Here is a 12679-nt window from a genome sequence, read left to right on the forward strand (position 1 = left end):
GTTCGGCAAAGAGAAGAGAAGCATGGCAAAGTTGAAAACACACTCAAAACCGAAATCCCCAGTTTGTTTTGAAATAGATCCTTTTAAAATTAAACTTGTTTTTGCCAAGTGGCCGTGATGGCTGCTCTCTTACATGGCTACTGAGAACTAGGTTAAGGGCACTGAAGAAAATTCCTTTTAGATACAGTTCTCCAGAGATTTCTAATACAAGAAAAGCAAGACTAGATAAACCAGAAAAGCAGAGTGGTAGTTTAGGCTCTTCACAATCTGTATAAATCCAAATCTAAGAAAGCTGCCCTAGTCCTACTACCCCTTTAATACCAATCCACAGGAAATCTTAAAATTGCCCATAAAAACTTTTTTAGCACAAATTTGTATTTCGTTTTCAATGAAAAAACTCTTAATTTCGTATTTTTCATACCACTTTTTTCTTTTTTATTTAAAATATTATAACCAATTAACATACTAGGTAACAATGTTTACATTCCAGTGGTGCATGTTTAATGACTAGGGCATGAATGATTAAAAACCACAATAATTATCTCAGCATTCCCTACAAAGTGCCCCATTTTGTTTTGTCTAGAGGAGAGGAGAGGGAATGGAACACAGGGAAGGAACAGGTATGAAGAAGGAATGGCATCATATAGGGAGAAAAGCAAATGTCAATTATCATATGTAGGTTTTCAGGTTTTAAACCTGTTGAACAGGATAAACTGTAATGAGAAAATAGATGTCACAGTCCAAGTAGACAGCTAGTTCAGTTTAACTTCATCATTCAGCTAAAAGATTAAGAGCTTCTCAAAAATATACCAAATATCGGGCCTACAAAAGTAATTTATTTCTTCGTAAAATTTACTAAGATTTATTCCTTTTGTAAAATGTAAAGAATGGACTGATATCACGAGCAGGTTTCTACTTATAAAAACAGACAGTAATAATGTCCAACGAACACATCTAACACAATTTTCCAAGATACACAGTGAAAGATTTTATGCATGAGTCTCTCTTACTGATGCAAGGTATATATTTTACATACTTACTGGTATTGTGTCAACATTGGCTATAAAGTATTTAACACACATTTATAATTCACACTCAGTAAAGAGCTTACAGTAAGGGCAATAGCTTACTTGGGAAAGCATAGAAAATTAGTGTGAGGTAGTTCAATAAAAACCTAGTTTAATTTGTAAATTATTGTGAGACTAGAACATTGTGCAAAACTAATCCACAGATAAGATTTCTCAAAAGTCTCAGTAACGAAGAGAATCTAAACTAGAAATGGCCAGAAATTGTTACTCTTACTAGACTCTCCTTAAGAGCACTTAACTAAGAGCAGTTAGTTTGAAATTAATTCGGATTTTTGTTTTCCTTGCGAGTTTTCTAATCGTACCCCAAACTATACATTTCTGCTTCAATGCCCTTTACCTCTTCATCTTTCTTGCTATTAAGGAAAAAGTAGTTTCCTCTGATTCAGGAAAAACCTAAGAGAGATCATAGAAACACAATGTACGCTAACATGTAAAGGATATGGAGGCAACATTTAAGAGGGCTGCTAATGACAGAACAGTGGTGTTTGGTTTTTCTACTGGTAAGAGAAGTTTACTGGGGTCATGGGGCTTCATGCATTCACTCTACAGCTAATGTGTGACTAATGAACAACACTCACAAACAAACTACAACAGTATTTTTGAAAATAGACTATGTCTTTACCTCAAAGTGTGGTGCAGGCTTGTGCCTAGGCAACACTGAGTAGTTAAGTCTTCATATGTGTAGCACATACTGGCCGACAGTGTAAACCAAGTCTTATCTGTAACCCTGAAACAGCTTCACGTGCCCTCTTCTGATTTCACTATCAGACACTTACGTCCTCTTCACCTTCATCTTTTTAGACAAAACAGCAGGGTTAACAAGGAACAGAATAATGAAAAGTACAGGCAAGTCTGCTGCTTTGCATACCACCAAGCTTCTCTGTACCGTGAAGGGGGTTGTGTGGTGGCCTCCTCATTTAAAGGCTGGCATTTCTCTTAGTACGTGTGGGGTGAAGCACTGTGTCTTTACCGACCTGGAAGGGTGCATACCAGGAACACCAGCAGCTGAGGGTGTGTGACAAAATGAGAACTGTTCGGCAAGCAGCGTCAAAGAGTTGAGATGCTCTATTCACGTCTATTGTAACGAAGCAATCCCAACAACACAATCATTTTACAAATGGTCAGTATACACCAGAGAGTAACAGAGTAGTAAATCAGGAAGAACTATGAGAAAAGAATTAGTGTCTCTTTCCTGTAAAGGTGAATAATAAAATAATATAAATGTGAACAATAAATCTTAGTCAAAATAATTTTTTGACGGTAAGATGATGGATATATTAAATATATATGAAGTTGAAAAACCAAAGCTCTACGAGAAGCAAGGTGGCTTTACGGAAGTACTGCTGGACAGAAATCTTGTAATTTCTCTTAAAACACACACAAATGTTTAAGATGTCTTAAACGTTCAAAAAAGCTGTAAAACAAAAACAATCAGTACTTCTTTAACTTCACAGATTTAAGGGATGAGGGAAAGTTGTATTTAGATATTGCATTTTAAAAACGTAGGGCACACAACATTTAACAAGCAAACTTTGTTTTCAGGATATAGTTTGCCAAGTATTTTAGTCTACATTAATGAATAAGGATTCCTTTTCTCTGAATCAACTGAAACATGCTGGCTGGCAAGGGGGAGCTGGCATTTACAACAGATGATACAGGAAGAACACCTGGTTTTCCTTGCTTAATCAAAATCTGTATCAACAGAGATGGCTTATTAGCAATCAAACATAAAATATGGGGAACTTCTGAAAGCATGTCAGTTGTTAAAGTGCAATAGTGAAATAATCTATCCTAGGGAAAATAAAGCTAATTAACTGCCAAACTAATATAAACTAAGAACACACTCATGCTCAAATTTCTGCTAACATCGTAAATCCAATCCTGTTTCTGTCACTCTAGAGGTGTTACAGTCTCAAAACTCTAATTTGCTTAACAAAATTAATGCACCATGTTGTAGGAGTAGAAAAGGGACTGATAAAAAGGCTGACAACCTCCAGAGGCTAGATATCATGACATAAAACCATCAAAAACAAACTTGCTATTTCAAAGCATATTAAAAAGGCTAACGTATTTTAATCCTGAATATTGCACATTAACAATAACCTAAAATAAGTAACTCAAAAGGAATCTTGCACTAAATACACGAATCACAGGCCAAGCGAACTTTCAGACACTGCATGTTGAGATGCACCAGTTCTTGCTCTTACTGGTCAGTAATTCCCATGGGCTTCCTGCCTAGAACCTTGTCACTGATTTACGTATGCATTTCCCAGTTCATGATATAAAATCCGTCTTGTTCCAAAAATAACAAAAGGTGCCTGGGGCCGTACAGACGATGTATTTCAGAGAAAATGAGACTTCAATGACATTTACTTACGAAAAATTCAGTTGTGGAGAAATAATTCCGCAGATAGAAAATGTAAACAGTTAACATACACTTGTCAGGAGCAGCACCATTCTTACCCTACTCAACATCCACATTGCATGTTTTATTGAAAATCAGGTATAAAAAAAACAAAGACTCAGACTGAATAACCACCACTTATGCCTGCTCTGCTCAATGTGAAGAAACAGTCCTTAGAAAATGATATCCTATATATGGCTGTGTGCTACTATTTTCAGATGAACGGTATATTGCTCATTTGATACATCACCTACAGAAATTGAAGTAGGCTTCGGAACCTCCTGACAGCTAGTATAAATAGGATTATGCTACAGGTAGAATCAAATGGCCAGAAACGCCTTGAGAACTGGTGCTCAACTGACTGATATCATGCTAGGAAACCAGAAAGGTCCCAGGTCCAAGGGCCTGAGGCTGCAGGAAAGGGAAAGACCAGACTCTAGACCACAGCTGGGACCTACAGCCTGAGTAGATTAACTCAGTGTATACAAAAACAGGCTCATAGCTAGTAGAAGTGAACCATCTGTTTATTTGCATTGAAATGTATTATTCATGAAGTATCCTCTTGACTTTATGTGATCATAATCTTTGAGCATGCCACAAATTTGCAGAAAATACCATATTCTTTTTACTTGGCTTCTGTTGTGTGTGTGTGGGGGGGGGGGGGGGGCGGGGAATAGGAGGGTGGTGGTAGACGCCCAGCATCTTCAAAGACATGCTCTGAGTTATTCTGTCCTTTAGATGATGGGGCTTTTGCCAAAAAACAATGTAGGATGTAGGATTACCTACCAATTGTTGAAATTAAATTAATATTGGCAAGTAGCAAATATTGGAGGTTTTTTAACACGTTCATCATTTACAGTAGTTATTCCTGAATACAACTGGCTACAGGTTATTTTCCCTCACTCCTCTGGGGTTATTTCATTGATAAGCACATAACCCTGAAGGATAGCATCATGAACAAAACATTTGAAATAAAATTCTAATAAAAAAAACCTATAAAAATCTTAAATAATTCATGATATAGGCAAGTCACCACATAATAGTTGCTTTGATAAACAAAATCTTACAAATTCAGTAAAAAAAAAAATCAGCAGCATAAGATAAAGCAAATATGCAAAAATTTTAAACCATGATAAAATAATTAGGTTTACATTATACAGTTAATTACAGCAAAAATACAATAGTTTTGTTGCTGTTTTAAAACACAACTTAAGTTTTAAATTACATCACTTGAAATTAAAAAAAATAAACTACTTTACTACAAAATGAATTCTACATTTTTGAAAAATCACTCAAAAATAAGACCACTGAATTGTTTTCAAAGTAGTTCTATCAATGACTAAACGACTCCCCATCCCCCCACCCCCCTGCCAAGGCCCAAGTAGTCATCTACAACAGCCCAGAGGTCCAGCTGATGCTTCCAGACTGCTATCTGTATCTGAGGCCAAAGTCGGATCTGTTGACATTGAAGACACATCATTGACAGACGATGATGACGATGGATGCTGAGAGCCATTGATCACTGCTGCACCTGTGCTATGAGAAACAAAACAGCAAATCAGTTGCAGACAGAGTTGCACACTGAGCTACCTGTACTGTACTGGCTACCTCTAGTAATCAATCATTTTTTTTCTCTTGGCTTTAAAAGGTTTAAAAGTTGTGTGTGTGATAATACATGCAATACTGTCGGTACTGCATTTTTTTGGACAGAGGATCCAAAGGGCTATGTAACTCAAAAAGTTAAAAACCACTGCCCTAATAAAAATGGCTTATGTTATCTTCTCACTGTAAACTCCAAGCAGTATTCTGGCACATCTTGTTTTAAAGAAAAAGCCAAGACAAAGACTAAAATCATTCTAAATGGAAGGGTCCTTAGTTCAACTGTCCCAGTTTAGGTTATAGGACTTGCCAGGGTCACTCAAGAACCCTATTTGGGTAAACTCAAGTTCTTGTTATTTTTACTGTAATAAATACTTCATAAATGCTAGCATGGATTTATTCAACAGATAAAGTAGGGGAAGACTGTTTCCTTTACTGAAAGTATAGGTAACAAGCATTTCTTGGATTTTAAAAAGGAACAGGAATACATAACCAATAGTGAAATCCTTTCAAGGGGGCTGGGTTAGGAAAGGGGAAGGGATGTCACTTGGGGGGTGGGAAATATGTTAACGGTGATTCACATTCTTAGGTAAGTACTTCTGAACTATGGGATTACTAAATAAGGGCCATTCCAAACTTGAGCCTATTAAATAACGCAAGTTATACAAAAGTTCTTAAGAACTCATTTATGGAATAAAAGCAGTGGTTTCCAAATTGAGCAGTAAGAATTTCTAGGGCTGAGTTTTCAGGCACTCAAAGGATGCTAAAACAAAGCAGGTTGAAAACCACTACTCCAGAACCCAGCATCTCAGTGCTTGAAATCATCCTACCATTCTAATGATGAACCATAAAACACTTTAGAATACAAAAGGTCCTCTGAGAGCTTGTCTTCAAATCTAACAAGGAAATAGCCAGGGGAGTGGGGATAGGCAAATCTTTAGGGTGTTGGGCTGGACTGGTCCATTAGGTTTCTAGCCAGAGGGAACCGAAGACATTATATTTTAAATTCAATCCATAGGACACTACAGAATGCACCTGTTCTGACTGAAGAGTACACAATACCACAGCTAGCTTCAAAGACTTATACCGAAATATTCAAATCATAAAAGGGTTCCACCAAATATACATTTTATGCCTCTATTTTGTAACCCAAACTTCATTTTATCCAAACTGCTTAATTTGATAAAAATTAACTTTTCTTTTCTTTTTTTTTTTTTTTTTTAATTTTTTTTTTTCAACGTTTATTTATTTTTGGGACAGAGAGAGACAGAGCATGAACGGGGGAGGGGCAGAGAGAGAGGGAGACACAGCATCGGAAACAGGCTCCAGGCTCTGAGCCATCAGCCCAGAGCCCGACGCGGGGCCCGAACTCACGGACCGCGAGATCGTGACCTGGCTGAAGTCGGACGCTTAACCGACTGCGCCACCCAGGCACCCCAACTTTTATTTTCTAATTAAAAAAATTTTTTTTTAAGTAATCTCTACACCCAACGTGGAGCTTAAATTTACAACCCTGAGATCAAGAATCGTTATGTTCTACCAACTGAGCCAGCCAGGTGCCCCCAAAATTAACTTTTAAATGCATTAAATAGTTAACTTTCTTTTAAGTGGTTTTTTTTTTTTAATTTTTTAATGTTTGTTTTATTTTTGAGAGACAGAGAGCACAAGCAGGGGAGGGGCAGAGAGACAGGGAGACACAGAATCTGAAGCAGACTCCAGGTTCTGAGCTGTTAGTACAGAGCCCCTTGCAGGGCTCGAACTCACAAACCGTGAGATCATGACCTGAGCCAAAGTCCGGCACCTACAACTGAGCCACACCCAGGCAACCCTAAATAGTTAACTTCTAAATCTGAAAATCAAATACCTAACAAAAGTACTTGCTTTTTTTCCCTGAACTTTAAAGCAATCTAGTAAATTCTCAAATATCTGAATTGGCAGTAATAGGGAAAATCCTTCATTTTAGGTAGCTGAGTCATTTCCCCCTAAGGTGAGTCTCTACACCCTCAAAGGCATGCAAACTTAGCCAAACCAAAATAAAGATAGGAAAAGTGGGAAAAATAATATATTTAATTTCCAAAATTCAAGGTGAAATGATATTGTGATTATCTGATAGTTTAATCTGTCAAAGACTTTCTTCTCTTTTTCCATATAATCAAGAACTGAATATTTTTATAATGGGTTGAGTTATTAACACTCTTCTCCCTAAGCTATACCTGAGAATCCAGAAAATGTCTAGAAACCTGCAGTCCTGTCCTTACCACTGACTTATTTTATAACCATAGTCAAGTGCTGTTTAAGATCCAGTTTCTTTAAATAAGTTAAAAACAGATAAAACTGCTCTAACTCATGAAATTAAGTTTACTCAAGTATCTGACACTTCCGATGTGCCACTCATTAGGAGAGCATTCTGAAATATAAGTCTCCCACATAATGGATTTTTCAAATCCCACTCAAAGCTCCATCATGAACTAAATTTAGTTATAACTACTACTGTACATCAATACAAAGCTAATTAACTCAGCTATTAAAGCATTTATAATATAGCTTTTGTTACAACTAAATTGTAGGTAAAAGCTGTCAAAATCATTTTATGTATTTTAAAAAAAAATTTTTTTTTACATTTATTTATTTTTGAGAGACAGAGAGAGACAGCGTGAGCAGGGGAGGGGCAGAGAGGGAGAGACACAGAATCAGAAGCAGGCTCCAGGCTCTGAGCTGTCAGCACAGAGCCCGATGTGGGGCTTGAACCCACGAACCGTGAGATCAGGACCTGAGCTGAAGTCAGAAGCTCAACCGATTGAGCCACCCAGGTGCCCCCATTTTCTATTTTCAACAGGATCTATATTATAATTTGTAAGACTGTATTCCTGATCAAGGATTTAAAAAATAAAAAATTTCAAAAACTCACAAATATAACCAAAAGTGCCTCAGAAAGCCACAGAAACTAAACAAATATGTTTATAGTATAACAAAATGGGCATTTGAAACTATAGTTAAAAATCTTACTCATATAATATTTTTATTTTTATTTTTTTTAGAACATAGAAGAGTTTTAAAGGGATGGTTAAAATGGCATAGTCTTACTCAAATTCAAGACTTATCTCTTAAAACACTACTCAGCCTTCAAGGTTCAGTTCAAATTTCATCTCTTTCATAAAGCTGTTCTAACTTCTGTAGCCAAAAGTCTCCGCTGCCAGCTAAAGGCCACATGGGATGCTAGAAAAACCATGCCATTTGAAGTTACTGATGAACATGGCTGTAAGTATTAGCTTTTCTACATAATACATTTGTAATTTTATATTCATTTAATTCTTCTGAACTTTAGTTTCCTCATCTGTAAAATGTGCATAATATTCCCTTCAGTGAGGTCTCAGGGGCTGAATGAAATAAAGTACATAAACCACCAGTGCCTATCATATAGTTTGTACTGAATATATACATGTTACCTGTCATTTAACTTTTTCTCCCAATGCTTTATGCTTTTATAAGTGCTAACATTAAATATAGCTTGTGATAAAAGAAAATGTTTAACTCCTGCAAACCAGTTTTCTTTTTAGATGGAACACTTCCTAATGGCAGTTTTAATGTTACTGCTTTGGTTCAACAAATCAATACCAAAATGAGAAAGATGGTAACTTAATGAGAAAGACGTACTAAATCTTTCAATGAAGGCTTAGTTTATTTATCCAAAGTAAAGACTATTAAAATCCTGGTAAGTATATTGAATTATGAAAAATTTCTTCTTTAAAGAGAACAATGCCAATACAAAATGGTTTTAAATTTCCGTTTTTCAATAGAATGTCAGTATTATAGAAAAAGATGTGTATTTTATGGAGTCAGTTACCGATATATTAGCATGATATATTGGGACAACAGTGTACCTACCAGTGGTTTCAAATTAAAGCACCCAAACTACACTCCCTATACTTAAACTTTGAATAGTAACAGTGATAAATACGGGAAACAATACGTGATCCATGCAACTGAAGATTACAACACAAGAAGTAACCCTAACCTTATAACCTTATAACCTTAACCAAGCTTATATAGTAACCAACCTAAAGGAGAGGGCTGCCCCCGTATAACTCCATTCTTGGTTCTCTCCTCCAAGTCCATAACTTCTTTGTATATCAACTCTGAAAAAGAGGTGAACAAAAACAAACTTTTCAAAGTCTGAGAGCCAACCTCACAGATATCTGTTTTAAGTTGAACATTTTTACACACATTAAAGACTTCTAATAGTGTCCTTTCAATGGTAAAGTGTCCCTAAGTGTCAGTCTAAGATTCAAAGGTGTTTGTAACAATACCCTGATCCTGAACAATGAACTATACTGAAAGAACAAAATATCTGGTATAACTAATGTTCCTAAAGTTGGATTAAGGATAGAGCTGGGGTTAGAAGCCTTATCTTTTTTACTCCACCAGAACTCTGTACTATACCATATCATTCCACACATGCTCAGTTCTGTCTCAGTGAGAGCTTAAATCACATTTGTTTCATTCATGTCTTATTTCCTGGTTGTGACACAGTAACCTAGTACATTGTAGGTGCTTATCCAGATATCTGTTAAAAGACTTAAGTACAGAAGTGTATGGAAGCCTCTTTAATTGGGATGGAATATACATTTTTTAATATGAAATTGTCAAATTGATTTCCATACAACACCCAGTGCTCATCCCAAAAGGTGCCTTCCTCAATACTCATCACCCACCCTCCCCTCCCTCCCACCCCCCATCTACCCTCAGTTTGTTCTCAGTTTTTAAGAGTCTCTTATGCTTTGGCTCTCTCCCTCTCTAACCTCTTTTTTTTTTTCCTACCCCTCCCCCATGGACTTCTGTTAAAAAAAAAAACGCAGGTAGCTACACTTCAACTCCTTATGATTTGAAGCATAACATGCTATCACAGTCAAGATTTTTCCATGGGAACCTCATTTTTTAACTGGACTTCTGGACAGTGGATGGACTGTGTGAGCACTGTTCCAACTGAAGAGAGATGCCAAATGCTGCCTTGAGGTCCTATGTACCTCCTGCCCTGCGTTCTTCTAAGTGATCTTGAGGTCAAGTGTGATGCACCATAAGGGTAAGAATATCTACTTCAGAAGAGCCTTCTAGTCAATGCTACAATCACCATTATGCATCACCATATTTGAGTCAGGAATCCTTTGAGAACTGCATAAGCACAACAAACCCTCTTCTGAGGAAAATGTACAAGTAGAGAATGTTGCCCAGAATTTCAAGGAGTCTGAATTCCTTAAACTGATAAGGAATCTCTGATTATAAGGTAAATTGAGTGGATATGTTGAAATGAACAAGAGCTAGAGACACCTAACTTTCCTTGCTATATTAATCTTTTTGGGCTTCGAAGGAGAAAAATAGGATAGAGGGAAGAATGAAAGATGCTTTTCTTTAAAGAAAAAAAAAAGGGGAGAAGAACCAAAGCTACTTAGGAGTACTAAGTAGGCAACGCAACATGTAAGTTAATGGCTCTGCCAACAGATTTTTCTTTCTGTTGTAATGCTAAACCTCTTAAGCAGATTTTTAAAAAGGCAGTTTGCGGGGCACCCAGGTGGCTCAGTCGGTTAAGCATTCAACTTGGCTTTGGTTCATGTCATGATCTCGTATGGGATCATGGGATCTCCCAATTGGGAGATCGGACCCATGTTGGGCTCTGCACTGGGCATGGAGCCTGCTTGGGATTCTCTCTCTCTGACTCTCTCTCTCTCTTTCTCTGCCCCTCCCCTGTCCAAACACTCACCCTCCTTAAAAAAAGAAAAAAGAAAAAAAGGCATTTTGTGGGTAATTACTGAGCTACACTTAGACTAGGAGAAAAAGATACAGAATAAATTCCAGATACATCTTTACACACAAACAAAAATACAGTTGACTCTTGAACAACATGGGTTTGAAATGCATGGGTCCAGTTATACGTGGACTTTTTTCAACAAATATATGCACAGTACTGTAAATTTTCTCTTATGATTTTAATAACATTTTTTTCTCTAGCATACTTTATTGTAAGAATACAGTATATAATACATATAACATTAAAATCTGTGCTAACCAACCATGTTATTGGTAAAGCTTCCAGAAAACAGCAGGTTATTAGCAGCTGTTTTAGGGGAGTCAAAAATTTTATGTGAATTTTCGAGTGCGTGTGAGTCAGCACCCTAACCCCTGCATTGCTGGAAGGGTCAACTATACTGTGTTACACTGATTTTAAGATGCACTTTTATCAGTTTATTATCTTGGAAATGGGGCTGCATCTTACAATCAATGGTGCCGTGCCCCTGGCAGTGTTTTCTTAGTGGTATACAGCGGTGTGTTTTACAACTGGTGGCCTATTAAGGTTATAAGAAATACATAAATGCCTATTCTAAATGTAATGGTATATAAAAATATCAGGCAAGATATTTTAGTACACACTTTGATCCACAATTACATCCTTGTACATTACTTATTACATATACAGATATACTAGGTTCTACTCAATTCTATCACTCTGGTGGGCTCTAGAGGGTCTGTGTGTTTCCCTAAAGTCAACTCAGAGAAGACCAATCTCTGGTTATTCCTAAAAAGAAAGAATCAAATTCATTCTTCCCGAACAGGTTTATAGACAGATCACTTGTTTAAGTTTGTATCTCCTCACTACCTTTAGCCCTGCAACCATTTTGGTACTTAGCTCTTAATAAGATGTCCTCTGTCTCCATTTTTTTTTAATTTTTTTTTTCCAACGTTTATTTATTTTTGGGACAGAGAGAGACAGAGCATGAACAGGGGAGGGGCAGAGAGAGAGGGAGACACAGAATCGGAAACAGGCTCCAGGCTCTGAGCCATCAGCCCAGAGCCTGACGCGGGGCTCGAACTCACGGACCGCGAGATCGTGACCTGGCTGAAGTCGGACGCTTAACCGACTGCGCCACTCAGGCGCCCCTCCATTTTAAGATAAGGTAAAGAAGGGACCAAGTGACCTGCCCAAAGTCATGCGGCCTATAAAAGTCATCAAATTACTAAATGACAACAATGCAAATGGAAGTGAACAGGATCTAAAAATTATCTGGCTCCAGTGTTCCAGGGAATCTTTTAATGAAAGAAACACTTTAACATTTCTGTGACAATCAATGTATTATTAATGTTTACCCACATACACAAAGTAAAACTACCATATTAGAGTTGCAAAGATTAAAAATTAACTCGGTTGGGGAGGGTGGGGGTAAAACAGACATTCTACACAATGCTGATGGAAGTATAAACTGCTATAAGTTCTATGGAAAGTAATTTGGGAATATCCTTTGGCCTGACAAATCTCCTTATAGGATTTTTCTTACAGGCCCATTCTCACATGTGCACAACAACACTGCAGAGCTGTCTGTAACAACAACAGCCTGGACACAAAGCTCTTCAAGAGGGAGTTAAATACAGAAATTGTGACACAGTCGTACAGCAGAATGCTAACAGCTTTTAAGCCAAATGAGCCAGATATGTGGAACGAGACAGAAGAATCTTGAAGATAAATGATTATATCAACAAAGCAAATGTGAACAGTATACGACCATTTGTGATTAAAACAGGGTGGAAGAGAAAGAGAGGG

General features: G+C 37.1%; 1 protein-coding gene across 5 annotated transcripts in view; it reads right to left on the minus strand.

Annotated features, from left to right (window-relative positions):
- Window positions 1-411: 411 nt before the first annotated feature.
- The window catches only part of MAPK8 (mitogen-activated protein kinase 8), a 102483-nt gene continuing 90215 nt past the window's right edge, over window positions 412-12679 (minus strand). For 4 of the 5 annotated variants that reach the window (XM_030335622.1, XM_030335619.1, XM_030335620.1 and 1 more), the window contains 2 exons: window positions 9150-9227; window positions 412-5023 (listed from right to left, as the gene is read on the minus strand). In XM_030335622.1, coding sequence (XP_030191482.1) covers window positions 4878-5023; window positions 9150-9227 — 224 coding nt within the window. In that variant the 3' untranslated portion in view covers window positions 412-4877. Of the gene's footprint in view, window positions 5029-9149; window positions 9228-12679 lie in introns of all 5 variants that reach the window. The other variant, XM_030335623.2, reaches the window with a different exon arrangement.

Source organism: Lynx canadensis, chromosome D2 (genome assembly GCF_007474595.2).
Source record: "Lynx canadensis isolate LIC74 chromosome D2, mLynCan4.pri.v2, whole genome shotgun sequence".
Lineage (NCBI taxonomy): Eukaryota > Metazoa > Chordata > Mammalia > Carnivora > Felidae > Lynx > Lynx canadensis.